This window comes from Loxodonta africana, chromosome 26 (assembly GCF_030014295.1).
Source record: "Loxodonta africana isolate mLoxAfr1 chromosome 26, mLoxAfr1.hap2, whole genome shotgun sequence".
Lineage (NCBI taxonomy): Eukaryota > Metazoa > Chordata > Mammalia > Proboscidea > Elephantidae > Loxodonta > Loxodonta africana.
This window is the reverse complement of record NC_087367.1, coordinates 13,287,972-13,304,500: the sequence shown is the minus strand read 5'-3', so window position 1 is coordinate 13,304,500 and position 16,529 is coordinate 13,287,972. Positions and strand designations below refer to the sequence as shown.

Genomic DNA, 16,529 nt, shown 5'->3' with positions numbered 1-16,529 from the left:
CCCTCATTTGTAAAAGAAAGCCAGTAAGTAGTATCTGACATAGACTTGAGGTGGTGGAAGTGTTAAATGATGGTGTGATGTGCTCAGCAGCACGTTGTCTGACGCGTCCCAAGTGCTCAATGCCTGGAAGATACACCCTGGCATTTATGATTATAGACAACTGGGTTTGACATAGTTTAGCTTGAAAGATGTCAAAAAGTATTGTTTTAAATTATTCCATATTTATCGACCATTTATTTTTAATTTTATTGTGTTTTAGGTGAAAGTTTACAGTGCAGATTAGTTTCTCATTTAGGAATTTATACCCAGATTGTTTTGTGACATCTGGTTTTAATCCCCATAATGTGTTAGCAGTCTCCCCCTTTCCCTTTTCACCCTGTGTTCCCGTGTCCCTTTGTCTACATTTCTTGTCCCTTCCTGCCTTCTCGTCTTTGCTTTTGAGCAGGTGTTGCCCATTTGGTCTTGTATACTTGTGTTATTGTTTGTTTTATAGGCCTGCCTAATCTTTGGCTGAAAGGCAGACTTTGGGAGTGGCTTCAGTTCTGAGTTAACAGGGCGTTAGGGGGCCATGGTCTCGGGGGTTCCTCCAGTCTCTGTCAGACCAGTAAGTCCGGTCTTTTTTTTTGTGTGAATTTGAATTTTGTTCTACATTTTTCTCCTGCTCTGCCTGGAACCCTCTGCTGTGATCCTGTCAGAGCGGTCGGTAATGGTAGCCAGGCACCATCTAGTTCTTCTGGGCTCCGGCTGGTGGAGGCTGTGGTTCATGTGGTTTGTTAGTTCTGTGGGCTAATATTTTCCTTGTGTCTTTGGTTTTCTTCGTTATCCTTTGCTTCAAATGTGATGGAATCAATAGATGTATTTTAGATGGCCGCTGGAAAGCTTTTAAGACCCCAGAAGCTACACACCAAAGTAGGATGTAAATGTAAAACATTTTCTTTATGAACTATGTTATGCCAATTGACCTAGATGTCCCCTGAGACCCTGGTCCCCAGCCCTCAGCCCCAGTAACTTGGCCCTTCAAGGTTTTTGGATGTGTTTAGGAAGCTTCTATGGCTTTGCCTTGGTCAAGTTGTGCTGACTTCTCCTATATTGTGTGTTGTCTTTCCCTTCACCATAGTTGACATTTGTCTGCTATCTAGTTACTGATTTGCCCTCCCACCCTTTCCCTCCCTTGTAAGCATCAAAGATTGCTTTTTCTGTGTGTCAACCTTTTCTTAAATTTTTCTCATAGTGGTTCATACAATATTTGTCCTTTGTGATTGACTTATTTTACTCAGTGTAGTGCCCTCCAGATTGGTCCGTGTTGTGAGATGCTTCACAGATGTGTCATTGTTCTTTATTGTTTTGAAGTATTCCATTGTGTGTATGTAAAAAGAAAGTATTTTATAGCTTAGGTTTTTCTTGTTTTATATTTACCCCCCCCCCCATATGGGTGCAAAGTTGTCAGTACTTACTAGCTGTGGAAAAATAGGGCTTTCATTAGAAGAAAGCTTAATGATTAGAGAGTTGGAAGCTGGCTTTGGCCAACAAAACCTTATCTTGAAGCATCATGTACATTTGTTTATTGTGCTACCCAGCAAAAGGAAGAGATCTTGGGGAAGTGGAGAATCCTGGAATTCGCTGGGGTGCTTTATAATTTAGAGCAGAGAAAGAAAAAGCAGAGACCCTGGCAGGTGATATCATCTGCACTAGAATTGCTGACATTTCTTCACATTCAGCAGGAGTTTGTAGAAGAGTCAGCAGCTATGTGGCTTTTCCTTAACATTTAACAGGGTAAAAATACCAGTTCTTCTCAATGGCAGCCAACATCTGACTTTAATCATTACTTGCACATTGATACAATCAAAGAATTCCTGTGTTGTGAGCCCCCTTTTTTGGGGAAGCTGGAATGGTTGACATTTTGAAATAATGAAAACTTTATTTACTTAGTAACATACTGGTACTCTGTATATTGATAGAACTCTCAAGATGCTTGACAGCACGTGGCTTTGTTGCTTCGGTAAACAAGGCATTGCTATGTATTTCCGCACACTGGCATCATGCATTAGTGCTTAGATTTAGCCAATAATTCTAAAAGAAGTCTCGTCTGCTGCCATGAAACTCAAATACATTAGAGCTAAGAGTTTGAATTACTGTCTTTTCCAAGACATTTATCAAAAAATGTGAGCAAAACATGACATTCTTCATGCATAATTTTTCTGGCTTTCCTAAGGGCAAAGCTTAAAGCCCTTGATTGATCCTTGGGGAGATTTTTTTTCTACTTTTGAGATAGAATGAAAGCCCCCCACCTAAGACTTTAACCTGGAGGAGCTTGTTGGTGATCTGTGTGGTAGATGTTGGCCACGGGGCGTCGAACTGGTTTGAACCAGTTTACTCATGGCCGACGAAGTGAAACTGGAACAGATCCGAATTTTTATAATTTGGGTGATCTAAAATGGGAGATTACAGGTCGAAGCCCTGGAATGGGAGACCTGGAAGAGGTGTCCCGAGCCCTTTCAGGAGCCTGATGTGTGTGATTGGATTATTGCCAGAACTGAGGAGAGCGATGCACATTTGAGAGGCTCATCTGGCCACCATCTTGGTGTGGGGCATTGCTGTTTCCCACTCTGCACAAAATCTGACAGGCAAGAGGCTTGGTTGCTGTGCAAAGGGTACACTGCCCTTGTTTCCTAAGAGAGAGATTATGTTTCTAGCAAGGCTTTGACTCATGATTTGTCCTGTTCTGGCTACTGTTGCAGTTCACCCAGAGTGTAAAAATGCAGGTCTGTCCCAGTGTCACTTCATTGGCTATGACTGAACTGAGAAGAACCGGTTCAAAGCCCCAGCTGGCCATCTGAAAGACTTAAACCTTTCTATTCAAGGTCCTGTAGTATCAATTATGGATGTTGCCGAAAAACTGGTGGCCATTTTGGTCAAATTACCATCTTGGAAGAAGAGATTGGAGTCAGATAATCACGTGAACTTTCCAAGGCCTGGTGGAAGTGCTTCTGAAGTTGACAATGTTAAGTCATTTTTGCAGTTACTGATAAAAAATTTGGATGTGTAATCTTCTGTCCCAGCATAGAGATGCTCTCACTGATTTAAGTAAAAGGTGATGATGCTACATGAATTCAGCTAGAAGAGTCCTGGAATCTTAATAAGCTTATAGTCAGCTACCAAAGTACCATGGAAGCTCTGAGTCACTTTGCAGCAAAAGATCTAGTTAGTTAAGGTTTTTAATACTTGTTGCTACTAAAGTGAAAAGCCAATTTCAACATGTTATTATTCAGGCCTAAGGCTAAGTTTATCATAATTTACTGTTAAAGAAATCATATTTATTGAGGTATAATTTATATACAATGAAATTCACCCTTTTTAAAGGAATACAGTATGAGTTTTGATAAATGCGTGCAGTTGCGTAACCACTACCGCAGCTGAGATACAGGATATTTTCATCACCCCAAAGAGTTCCGTCTTGTTCCTTTGAACTCAGTTTTCTCCCCTTTTCCCCAGTCTCTGGCAACTGCTTATCTGTTTCTTTCTGATGATTTTAACCTTTTCCAGAACGTAAAATAAATAGAATAGGATAATACATAGCTTTAGCGTAATACGTTAGAAATTCTCATCCGTGTGTTGCGTGTATCAGTATATTCCGTCATATTGATATACCACACTTTATCCACTTACCATTTGCACATTTGTTTCCAGTTTTTGGTATTTGTGAGTGAAGCCCCTAAATATATGCATATATAGGTTTTTTTTTTTTTTTTTTAATAAGGATATATGTATATATTTTAATTTCTTTTGAGTAAATACCTAGGAGTGGGATTGTTAGGTCATATGGTATATGCTTTTGTTGATTGCTTTGTCTCTTGATGGTTGGTTGTTTTCATTTTTTGTTTGTCTTGTTATTTTTGATTGAATACCAGACATATAGAAAGGGAGAGACTAAAGTAAATAGTATTTACACTTGGAAATGGTCATTTCTCTTCTCAGAGAGAGATATGACCGTATGTCTTATCCCTCTAAGGGATGCCAGTCCTTGGATTTTAGACTGCTTGGTTGCCCTAAGACCCCAGCTCTCTTATGGATTATGATTTGGAGATTTATCCAGCTTTTGCTCACTGTTAGAGTGGTACTGATTTTTTCTTTTTCCAGCATTTTATATCATAGGCAGCTGTGGAAACTTTGAGATCACTCTCTAATTTATTCTAAACAGAATTAAAATTTTTATTTTATTTTTACAATGTTGACTTATTTTACTCTTGAGGATATAGCCATTAATTTTTCACAAGCATGAATTTTTTATTGTGCTTTACGTGAAAGTTTACAGTGCAAATTAGTTGCTCATTCAAAAATTTGTACACAAATTCTTCTGTGACATTGGTTGAGATCCCTGCAATGTGTCAGCTCTCTCCCCCTTTCCCTTTACTCCCCCTGGGTTCCCTGTGTCCATTTGTCCAGGCTTCCTGTCCCTTCCTACCTTCGTGGCTTTGCCTCTGGGCAGATGTTGCCCTTTTGGTCTTACATACTTGATTGAACTCGGGCACAGTCCTCTCCAATGTTAATTGTTTTATAGGCTCGTCTAATCTTTGGTTGTAAGGTGGACTTGGGAGTGGCTTCAGTTCTGAGTAAGCAGGGTGTCAGGGGCCTATGTAGTCTTGGGGGTTTGTCTAGTCTCTGTTAGACCAGTAAGGTTTTTTTTTTTTGTGTGTGTGTGTGAATTTGAAGTTTGCTTTACATTTTTCTCCCACTCTGTCTGGAACCCTCTGTTGTGATCCCTCTCAGAGCAGTCAGTGGTGGTAGCCAGGCACCATCTAGTTCTTCTGGCTCAGGCTGGTGGAGGCTGTGGTTCATGTGGTCCGTTAGTCCCTTGGACTGATACTCTCCGTGTGCTTTTGGTTTTCTTCATTCTCCTTTGCCCCAAACATGATGAGGCTAATAGGTGTATTTTAGATGGCTGCTTGGAAGCATTTAAGGCTCAGACGCTACTCACTGAAGTAGGGTGTAGAACATTTTCTCTATGTTATGCCAGTTGAATGAGATGTCCCCTGAGATGCTGGTCCCCAGCCCTCAGCCCCAGTAATTCGATCCCTCAAGCTGTTTGGATGTGTCTAGAAAATTTCTATGATTTTGCCTTGGGCAAGTTGTGCTGACGTCTCCTATATGTGTGTTGTCTCTCCTTTCATCAAAGTTGATACTTGTCTACTATGTAGTTAGTAATTTCCCCTCCTCACCCCTTCACTGCCTTGTAACCATCAAAGATTGTCTTTTTCTGTGTGTAAATCTTTTCTTGGGTTTTTATAATAGTGGTCTCATAACAATATTTGTCCTTTTGTGATTGACTTTTTTCATTCAGCATAATGCTTTCCAGATTCATCCATGTTGTGAGATGTTTCACGGATTCATCATCGGTTCTGTATTGTTGTGTAGTATTTAAAAAAAAAAAAAAAGGAATTTTCCTTTTTTTTTATGTACCGTAATTTATTTATCCATTCGTCTCTTGATGGGCAGTTGGATAGTTTCTGTCTTTTTGCTTTTGTGAATAATGCTGCAGTAAACATGGGTGTGCATGTCTATTCATGTGACGACTCTTATTTCTCTAGCATATATTCCTAGGAGTGGGATTGCTGAATTGTATGGTATTTCTTTTTCTAGCTTTTTAAGGAGGTGCCATATCATTTTCCATAGTGGTTGTATCATTTTACATTCCCATCAGCAGTGCATAAGAGTTGCAATCTCCCCGCAGTTTCTCCAACATTTGTTATTTTATGTTTTTTTTGATTGGTGGCAGTTACGTTGGGGTGAGATGGAATCTCATTGTAGTTTTGATTTGCATTTCTCTGATGGCTAATGATCATAAGCATTTCCTCATGTGTCTGTTAGCTGCCTGAATGTCTTCTTTGGTGAAGTGTCTATTCATATCCTGTGCCCATTTTTAAATTGGATTATTTGTCTTTTTGTTATTGAGGTGCTGTAGTTTTCTGGGGATGTTAGAGATTAGCCCCTTGTTGCTATGTCATAGCCAAATTTTTTTTCCCAGTCTGTAGGTCCTCTTTTTACTCTTTTGGGGAAGTCTTTTGATGAGCATAAGTGAATAATTTTTAGGAGTTCTCAGTTACCAAGTTTATCTTCTGGTGTTTGTGCATTGTTAGTTATGGTTTGTATTGAATTTATGCCATGTATTAAAGCCCCTAGCATTGTCCCTATTTTTTCTTCCATGATATTTATCCTTTTAGGTTTTATATTTAGGTCTTTGATCCATTTTGAGTTAGTTTTTGTGTATGGTGTGAGGTATGGGTCCTCCTTCATTTTCTTACAGAGGGACATCCAGTTTTGCCAGCACCATTTTTTAAATAGATTATTTTTCCCCATTCAGTGAACTTTGGTCCTTTGTCAACAATCAGCTGATTTACATCTGAATTCTCAATTCTGTTCCACTGTGTCTGTCATAGTACCAGTACCAGGATGTTTTGACTACCCTGGCTATATATAAAAAAAAAAAAAGTAGGATCTAATATCAGGTAGTGTGAGTCCTCCTACTTAGTTCTTTTTTGTCAATAATGCTTTGCTTATGTGAGGCTTCTTTCCTTTTCGTGTAATGTTGATGATTAGTTTTTCCATCTCCTTAAAGAATTTTTTGGTATTTGGATAGAGATTGCATCATATCTGTAGATCACTTTTGGTAGGATTGACATTTTCACAGTGTTGAGTCTTCCTATCCATGAGCATGGTATGTTTTTCCATTTATGTAGTTCTCTTTTGGCTCCTTGCAGTAGTGTTTTGTAGTTTTCTTTGTATAGATCTTGTTCGTGCCTGGCTAGATTTATTCCTAAGTATTTTATCTTTTTAGGGGTTATTAGAAATGGTATGGTTTTCTTGATATCCTTTTCAGAGTTCTCTTTGTTGGTATATAGGAATCCAGCTAAATTTTTATATGTTGATCTTATACTCTGCTACTCTGCTGAATCTTTCTATTAGTTCCGGTAGTTTTCTTGTGGAATCTTTGGGGTTCTTTGTATAGGTTCATGTCATCTCTAAATAGCGATAGTTTTATTTCTTCCTTTACAGTTTGAATGCCCTTTATTTCTTTTTCTTGTCTGATTGCTCTACCTAGGACTTCTAGCACAATGTTAAATAGAATTGGTGATAAAGGGCATCCTTGCTTTGTTCCCGTTCTCAGGGGAATGCTTTTAGCCTCTTTCTGTTGAGAATGATGTTGGCTGTTGGTTTTGTAGAGATGCCATTTGTTATGTTGAAGAATTTCCCTTCTGTTCCTATTTTACTGAGTTTTTTTTTTATCAGAAATGGATGTTGGACTTTATCAGATACCTTTTCTGTGTCAATTGAGATGATCATTTGCTTCTTTTCTGTTTATGCAGTGGATTACGTTGATTGATTTTCTAATGTTGAACCATCCTTGTATACCTGGTATGAATCCCACTTGGTCATGGCGTTTTTTTTTTTTGATATGATGCAGAATTCCATTGGCTATAATTTGGTTGAGAATTTTTCATCTATATTTATGAGAGATATTGGTCTGTATTTTCTTTTTTTTGTGATATCCTTGCCTGGGTTTGTTTTCAGGGTTATTCTGGCTAGTCAAGCTGTCCATGCCAGAGCCTTTTATGGTTAGGAGGTTTTTTTTTTTTTATTACCTCTTCAGTCTCTTCTCTTGTTACGTGTCTGTTCAGATTTTCTATCTCAGTTTGTGTTAGGTTAGGTAGTGTGTTTCTGGAAATGTTTCCATTTCTTCTAGGTTCTCAAATTTGTTGGAGAACAATTTTTCATAGTATTATGTTATGATCCCTTTTATTTTAGTTGAGTCCATTGTAATGTCCCCCATCTCATTTCTTACTTGGGTTATTTGCTTCCTCTCCTGTTTTTCTTTTGTCAGTTTGGCCAGTGGTAATTTTGTTGATCTTTTCAAAGAACCAACTTTTGGTCTTGTTGATTCTTTCTGTTGTTTTTCTGTTCTCAGTTTCATTTATTTCTGCTCTAATCTTTATTATTTTTTTTCTTTTGTTGATTGTGAGCTTCTTTTGCTGTTCTTTATTTGTAAGAGTTGTAGGGCTAACATTTTGATTTTGGCCCGTTATTTTGGGATGTGTGGATTTATTGCTATAAATTGACCACTGAACACTGCCTTTGCTGTGTTCCAAAGGTTTTGGTATGATGTGCTTTCATATGATTGCGGAATTTTTTATTCCCTGTTTGATTTCTTCTATTACCCCATTTTTTAAAAGCAAGGTGCTATTCAGTCTCCATGTATTTGGATTTTTATCCTTGTTCTTCCTGTTACTGATTTCTACTTTTATGGCATTGTGATCAGAGAAAATGCTTTGTATTATTTAGATGATTTGGATTTTATTGAGAGTCGCTTTGTGGCCTAAAATGTGGTCTACTCTGGATAATTTTCCATGTGCATTGGAAAAGAATGTATACTTTGCTGCTTTTGGGTGGAGTGTTCTGTATATGTCTGTGAGGTCAAGTTGGTTGATTTTGGCCTTTGGTCTTTTGTATCTTTGTTGAGTTTCTTTCTCAGTGTTCTGTCCATTACTGAGAGTGGTATGTTGAAGTCTCCTACTATTATTGTAGAACTGCCTATTTCTCTTTTCAGTGTGTTAGAGTTTGTTTTATGTATTTTGGAGCCATGTCACTGAGTGTGTAGATATTTATTAAGGTTATGTCTTTTAGCGGAAGTGTCCCTTTAATCATTATATAATGTTCTTCCTGTTCTTTTGTGGTTGATTTTTCCTTAAAGTCCATTTTATCTGAGATAGTATTGGTACTCCTGTACTTTTTTGTTTACTGTTTGCTTGATATATTTTTTCCATCCTTTGATTTTTAATATATTTATGTCTTTGTGTCTAAGGTCTGTCTCTTGTGGGCAGCATATTGATGGGCAATGTTTTTTTATCCATCCTCCCACTCTCTTTTTGTAGGCACATTTAAGCCATTTACATTCAGTGTTATTATGATAGGTATGAATGAGCTTATTGCTGTCATGTTATTCTGCCTTTTTTGTGTGTGTTTGTGGTCCTTTTTTTCTGTTGCTCTTACTTTCTTGTGCCAATTTCTTTTGTTTGTGAATTTTCTTTTTTTTTTTTTATCACAGATTTCATGTTTACTGAGACTTTGTTTTTCTTCTTTTTTATTTAGAGGAGTAGGTTTATTAGTTTTCTTTGTGTTTACCTTGAAATTTACACTTCCTACATTTGAACCAGTCTTTTATTGGTATCACCTTGACTTCCTTTTCCATTTGAAAGTTCTACACCTACACCGTTTATTCTGCCTTTTATTGTTTTGATGTAATTGTCATTTACGGATTGATGTCTGTGATTCCCTGTTTTAAGTTTTTTAGCTTTGTTTTATTATTGTGCGTTCTTTGCCTTGATTGACGCTGATCTGTGTCCTAGGCTCCAGTTGACGTCTGTTGTTGTTGGTCTCTAAAGGACTCCCTTTAATATTTCTTGTAAGTTTGGTTTTTATGAATTATGATTATGGTATGTCTTGGTGACTTTCTTTCAGGGTCTATCCTAAATGGGATTCATTAAGCTTCTTGGATGATAGTTTTTTTGTCTTTCATGATATTTGGGGAGTGTTCTTCCAGTAAAGCTTAGCAATATTCTCTGTGTTTTCCCCTTTCTACCCCTGTTCTGGAACCCTGATCATGTGCAGATTTTTGGTCTTGATTGTGTCCCACATAATTTTTTAGGTTTTCTTCATTCTTTTCTCTGAGTTCTCTTCAAAGTGGTGTCCATGGATTTGTCTTCAGTCTCTCTAATTCTGTCTTCGTGGTTTTAGATTTGCTCCTAAAACCTTCTATTGAGTTGTCTATTTCTAAAATTTTGTTGTTTATCATTTGGATTTCTATTTGTTGTTTTTGTATGATTTCTAATTGTCTATTTTGACATTTTGTTCTTATATTATTTTCTTGAATTATTTGATTTTTCTGTGTTTTTCTTGATTTTTGCTGGTTTTGTCTGTGTCTTCCATGATCTTGTCTATTTTTCCCTTGGTTTTTTCTGTTTTTTCCTCATCTCTTTCCTAGTCTCTCAAAAAAACACCACCAACAACAAAAAAGCACCTGTCGCCATCGAGTCAATTCTGACTCATAATGACCTTATAGGACAGAGTAGAGCTTCCAAGGAGTGGCTGGTGATTCGAACTGCCTACCTTTTGGTTAGCAGCTGTTGTCCTTAACCACTGCACCACCAGGGCTCCTCCTAGTCTGTTGGAGAGGCCTAAATATTAGTCTCTTGAATTCCATATCGGGTAGTTCCACTACCTTTTCTTTTATTGGAAGGTCATCTTGTTCCTTATTTTGGTCACTTACTGAAGCCATCTTGTCCTGCTTTTTTGTATGTCTTGATATTGTCTGCTATCTCTGAGATATTAAAGTATGTTTTCTTTGTTTATTGATTGTATATTTGTTTATTTCATCCAGCTTCTTTGTTTTGTTTTGATATGTCAGGGCAGGTGGGCCAAGTGTGCTTTGCTGATTGCTCATCTGTGGACATGATAGCTCTCACTACCTTGTCCAGGTGGGCAGGGCAGCAGCAGGCAGGGCAAGCCTGCTTCTCAGGACACTGGTTTCGCAAGGTGGCTGAGGGCTGACTGGGCAGGCGCCGTCTGCCTCCTGATATTGGTCCAGTGGTGTGATAGCATTTACAGCCCCTTACCAGATAGGTGGGAGTGTTAGACAGGGAGTGATACAGGCTTGCTTCCCTCTGTCCAGGAGCTGGTTGAGTGATGGAAGGGGAGGGGCAGTGCGGGCCTGAGTTGGGAATGCTCTAGCCGCAGACACATGGTGAGGGCTGGCAAGAGGGGGTGGTGGCGTATGGGACTGGGTGGCCAGGGCAGGGGGGACAAAGAAAACAAAAGAGAATGGAGAAAACAAAAGGATAGCTGGCAGCGGGGAGTGGCTGGACCTGGGAGGTGGTGGGAAGTAGGGGAGGTGGCATACAGGACTAGGTGGGAAGGAGAAAGAAAAGGAAGAAGGGGGAAAAATTGCATGGCAGTTGGGGGTGGGGCAGACCTGAGGTGACAGCAGGCCAGTAACTCTCTAGCTATGTGGGGAAGTGTGACCTGTCAGGAAGAGGTGGGGGCGGTGTACAGGGCTGGGTGGGAGGGAGAAAAGAAGGAAGAAAGGGGGAAGAGTGTCACAGCAGGAGCCAGCAGGTGGGGGTGGGGTGGACCTGGAGTGGTGGTGGCCTGGTAGCTCTCTAAGCCCAGTGGCAGTACCTGGCCTGTCGGAAGGGGTAGGGATGGCGTATGAAACAGAAGGGTGAGGGGTGGTAAGGTATGTTTCTCTGGTTACTGGGTGCTGTCTCCTGTTGGGAGCTCCGTAAAGTAGCCTTCCCATATGTACTCTCTGTCTGGGGTTGTTGCTGGCTATGCTCGAAGATGGTGATGTTGTGCCTTGTTAGTTGGTAGGGGACCTCTACTCTGTGTCTTGTCCTCATTCTATTTTCCTTTAGTTTCTTCTTCTATTTGGTGTTTAATCTAGTTCTTCATCCTTCCATTTGACACTTACGGTTCTAGGATTGACGTTTGTATCTGTTTTGCTTAGTTTTTCAGGTCTTTACTGCAGAGGGACAGCATGATGTCTGTCTAGGTTGCTATGCTAGCTCTGCCTTCTGAATTTTCTTATATTCCATCTGTGAAGGAAATCTGTTTCCAGTATGGTAAAAAATAGTTGCATGCAAAATGTATTTTATTTATCTGAATTTTTCTGTGTAGGATTACTTGTTGGGGGCACTTTGAGGGTTTGTTGTAGAGAGTATTCTTTTGAGTATGAATCTCAGGACAGTTATCTATTCAAAAAAACAAGTTCAATATGTTGTATCTTAAGTTGATGGATTGAGATACGTCATATTGTATTATCACCTGTACCTCACAAATTCAGGGGAATATGAAGAAAGGCATCTGTTCAGATCTTAGTAAAGCTTCTTGGGTCTGTTGGGGGCCTTCTTTAGCTTCTGTTACCCTCCAGGCTCCCAAAACTCTCGGGCTGTTATGATGAAGGCCCTTTGAGTACTCAGTAGCTGTCTTTCCATGACTTCTCTACCCCATCCTTGAAGCTAAAGTACCCTGTTGCATGTACAATGTGTGTGTCAACCTAGGATGTGTTTCTAAAACAACCAGCATATGAGCTTTCACCAGCTTTTCAAGGGGTCTGTGACCTTCTCAGAAAGGTTAAGAACTACTGCTGTAGATTCTGTGGCATATACAATCTTTTTTTAAAAGTCCCTGTTCTTAAGCAGCTTAGAATCTTGTTGATTTTGATTCTGCCTGTGAAAAACCACTTGGGAGGCAGTGTGGCACGGTAGTTAGGAGTGTAGTCTTAGAAATCAACCTTGATTTTGACTTCCGCTTTATTCCTTTCTGGCTTAGGACCTTGATAAGTCACAGTGCCTTATTTCTTAGAGTGTTGCTAGGCTTAAATCAGAAAATGCCTGTAAAATACTCAGCAAATGCTCATTTGTTGGTTGTCCTGGATGAAAATAATGATAAAAATAATAGCTACCTATGTAGCCTGAAGTGATGACTAAGTTTCTTTTGTGTATTTTATTTATTCCTTGAATATGCTGCTTCTCCTTTTTACTTCATTGAATTATTTAATATCAAAAGAAATATTTAGAAACTAACCAGTACTGTATATATTTAGGTGCTGAATAAATTGAAGATGGGATATAAAAACAACTGGCAAATATTATTTGATGGCGTTGAACTCATTTGTTGTCTAGGTCTGGTTGTAAGTGGGCTTAATGTCATTTATACTTCATTCCCATAGCACATGGGAATGCTAGGGATGTTCTAAAATTCAAAATTAGAAGGAGCATCATTTTATAGGGCAGAAATATATTTTAAGTGACCACTTGTAGAATACTTGGTAATTTTAAATTCTGTGTGATTCAATGTTTTTATATTTCTCAGTGTTTATATATTTCACAGCTTGTGTAACTTGAAGAACCCTTACTGAATTTCTTTCTCTTTTTAGGATTCTAACTCTCAGAAGGATTTAAGTACTCCAGCCACTGATGACGATATTCATGAAATAATTCAAATAGATGGAGCCGGAGATACATCTTCCAATGAAGAAATAGGAAGTTCAAGAGACGTAGAGGAGAATAACTTTCTAAGGATGATTGATGCGGCACACCTGAAGTTACTTGAGGAAGAAGGTGATGGTGTATCAAATGGAGACTCTACTGTTAACAGCAGTGATAACAGAGACCCTCAAACAGGCATTGTAGAAGAGGTGAGGATCGCTTTTGAGATGCGACCTTTTTTTACTGAATTTATAATGTTTGTATTTGAGTATACTTTGGTGTCAAAAGAAATAACAATTAAGATTAACCCTGTCGTGAGTCTTATTTGTATTATGGGATTTAAACTTTTAAACTGTAATTTAAACCAGTGTTATGTATTTAAAAAAAAAAATTTTTTTTTTTATGTATTTAGGAATCAGCTTCTGTATTTGGTGGCCTTAACTAGAGACAGTGGGATGTTTCGGGGGTGGAAGCAGGGCTTGAAGAAGACAGCCAGGGTAGATACAGTATCTGCTCTAATGCTAATAAATGTGGTGAAACCTGGGTGGAAGATGATAATTAAGTACGTAAGTAGTGTTAGCTGTCATTTATGATGACCTTACATACGTGCCAGGTGGTGTGCTGAGTCTTGCCTGCCATGTCTTATCTAATATTCCCAGTGTGCTATGCGTGTTCTTACTGTCCTCATTTTACAGAGGAGAAAACTGAGATATGGAAAGTTTTAACAACTTGCCTTAGATCAGTCATGCAGCTATTCAGTCTCAAAGCTGAGTTTGACTCTAAAACATATGCTTTTAAGTGTAATACTATCGTGCCTCTCCAAGCTCTTTTATTTCTATATATCTCTCTTTAGAAAATCCAAGGCACCATGAAATTCCTTAATGTGGTCGTCTTTCATCTTCATCTTTAAAAAAAAAAAATTTTTTTTTTTTTTTTAGGACCCTTTAAATTCCGGAGACGATGACAGTGAGCAGGATGTGCCAGACCTGTTTGACACGGATAACGTGATCGTCTGTCAGTACGACAAGGTGCTGTGTTCACCTCTTGCACTTTGCGTTTCTTAATTGCATTATAGTAGAAAGGTATGCGAAAGGGTGGGAAGTAATGATGGGTAAGTTCTAGTTCACAGTTAAATTAACCTTGAAACCGTTTAATTCTGTAAGTTTTGAGGGTGTGTTTTGGGTCTAACGCTGTGTGGTCTTGATGCCAAAAGTGCAGCAGCCCTTAACTTACGGAGTTGACAGGCTTATTGAAGCAAGACGCTCCTGTACAGAATAAGAGAGTGGTGACAATAAGATGGCAGGTGAATCAAACGCGAAGACGAGTGGCACTGTCCTAAAAGTGGCTAGGAAATGCAAGAAATCATTTGTAGTTGGAGCTGTGGGTGATGTGGGCTTTGAAATGGGCCTTGAATGATTTGTAGCATAGAGATAAGTGAGGAGAGTAGGCATTCAGAGTGGAATAGACTGATAAAAGACAGACATGAGTGGGCGTGGTAGGTTTGAGGGGCAGTGAAGAGATAGTTCTACCCGGAATGCCTTCTTTTGGGTGTACTGTGAAGCTGGGGAAGGAGCCCTGGGGGTGGTGCAGTGGTTAAGCACTAGTCTGCTAACCGAGAGCACATGGTTCGAACTCACCAGCCACTCCACAGGAAGAAGATGTGGCAGTCTGCTTCTTTAATGGTTACAGCCTTGGAAATCTGCCCTGTCCTGTGGGGTCGCTATGAGTCAGATGGGAAGGGATTTGGGATGAAGCTGGGGGAGTGGACTGGGCAGGGAGCAGCTTGGAACGTACTGAATGCTGGTAGGAGAAATCCACACTGGATCTGGTGGACGTTAGTCTTCTGAACAGGTTACTGTATATATTGTAATTGGGTATTGGGTGTAAAAACTTGAGTGAGTAGTGGTTTGGAAGCGGCAGATGCTAAGAAAAACGGGCAGGTGCAGACATGAAGTAACAGGAGCCCAGACTAAGGACAGTAGTGAGAACACGGGAGAATTGGAAGTCATGACAGAAGAATTAGTGGGACTCGGCGTTAGTTGGACATTAGAGAATGCCAGACAAGGGCAACTGAAGGTATCTGTGAGGTATCAGATACAGAGATTAAGTTAGTAGAAATTTAACTTGAACCTACTGCACTGAGTTGATTCTGACTCCTAGCGACCCCATAGAGTTTCCAAGGCTGTAAATCTCCACAGAAGTAGACTGCCACATCTTTCTCCTGTGGAGCCACTCACTGGTGGTTTCAAACCGCCGACCTTATGGTTAGCAGTTGATGGCTTTAACCACTGTACCACAGGGCTCCCAGTAATTTAACTTTAGCAACTAAAAAATAGACTGCTTTTTTTTTTTCTTCTTCTTTTTTAAAATACTACAGCTGTGAGAGGATGGATTGGCCAGTTTTTGGCCTTATGTCAGGCATATTTATATCTTTGATTTATTTTTCTCCCAGTCATAATTTGAATATACCTAGGGGAAACAAATAATAATGCTTTAAATTGCTATAAAATGAATCCTTTTCTCTAAAAATCAGATCACTTTCTGTCCTATAACATTTTATACAGCTAGTTTTTTTAGAGAAGGCAACTTGGAGACGCTGGTAAACGTGACCGTAAGAAAGCATAGCGAGAGTTCTCAGTTTGAAAGTTAACTTTAGTTTCTTATTGACAGTACATTACATTACTTTCTATGAAAAAACCGTTATAAGGCACTACATTATATATGCATTTCATAGAGTTTCAAAGAATTTTCTAGACCATTGTGGATATGGTGTCCTTTATTGTGTTGCATTGTGGGAGATAGCTTGCTTTGTGGAGATTAATTACGTACTTCTTTGTGCTTTTCAGAGTGTTCTCGTACATTGTCTTTTCCGCCTTACAACAACTTTGTGGGGTCATAGAAGGAGTGATATTAGATTTTCAGTGATTAAAAATCTAGTTGTCTGAGAATATTCTTTAATTAGTGAATATTTTAAGGCCAATACTAAAAAATTAATGGAAACCATGGCAATAGGGAACCATTGAAATGCTTTTTAAAGGGAATGATGAAGTCAGAAGATAGATAACAGAGAGAATATATCTGAAAGGTCAAAGGGGGAACACTGTTGGGGTACATTTTTATCAAAGAAAAGCTTCCCAGCTCTGGTCATTGGTTGACTCGTTTCAAGGAGTATTAAATGTAACCAAACTCAAAGCAATTGAAAATATTTTCAGTCTCTTTTTAGGGCTTTACTCCTCAGTCGTTTTGAAGGCCAGTCGCGTAAATTCCCCTTGAGGTTGTTACAGACGCAGAATTTCGAGTCCCCGTCCAGAGTACTAGATCAAAACGTACTTTTTTAACAAGACCCCCAGGTCATTTGTATGCACATTCAAGTTTGAGAAGCACTTTTTGTCTTTTCTGAGTGTATTTTGTTTGGCTTTGATTAGCATATAGAATTTACCTTTAAAATTTACAGGCTAATTTGGGAAAAACGTGAAAATATTAAGATGTGCA

The 16,529-nt window shown here is 39.0% G+C and overlaps 1 protein-coding gene across 2 annotated transcripts in view; it reads left to right on the top strand.

The window, feature by feature from the left end:
- Window positions 1-16,529, top strand: part of GTF2A1L (general transcription factor IIA subunit 1 like) — a 52,203-nt gene that overhangs the window by 29,020 nt on the left and 6,654 nt on the right. For both annotated transcript variants that reach the window (XM_064277116.1, XM_064277115.1), the window contains 2 exons: window positions 12,986-13,246; window positions 13,976-14,065. In XM_064277116.1, the coding sequence (XP_064133186.1) occupies window positions 12,986-13,246; window positions 13,976-14,065 (351 nt within the window). The remainder of the gene's footprint in view (window positions 1-12,985; window positions 13,247-13,975; window positions 14,066-16,529) is intronic.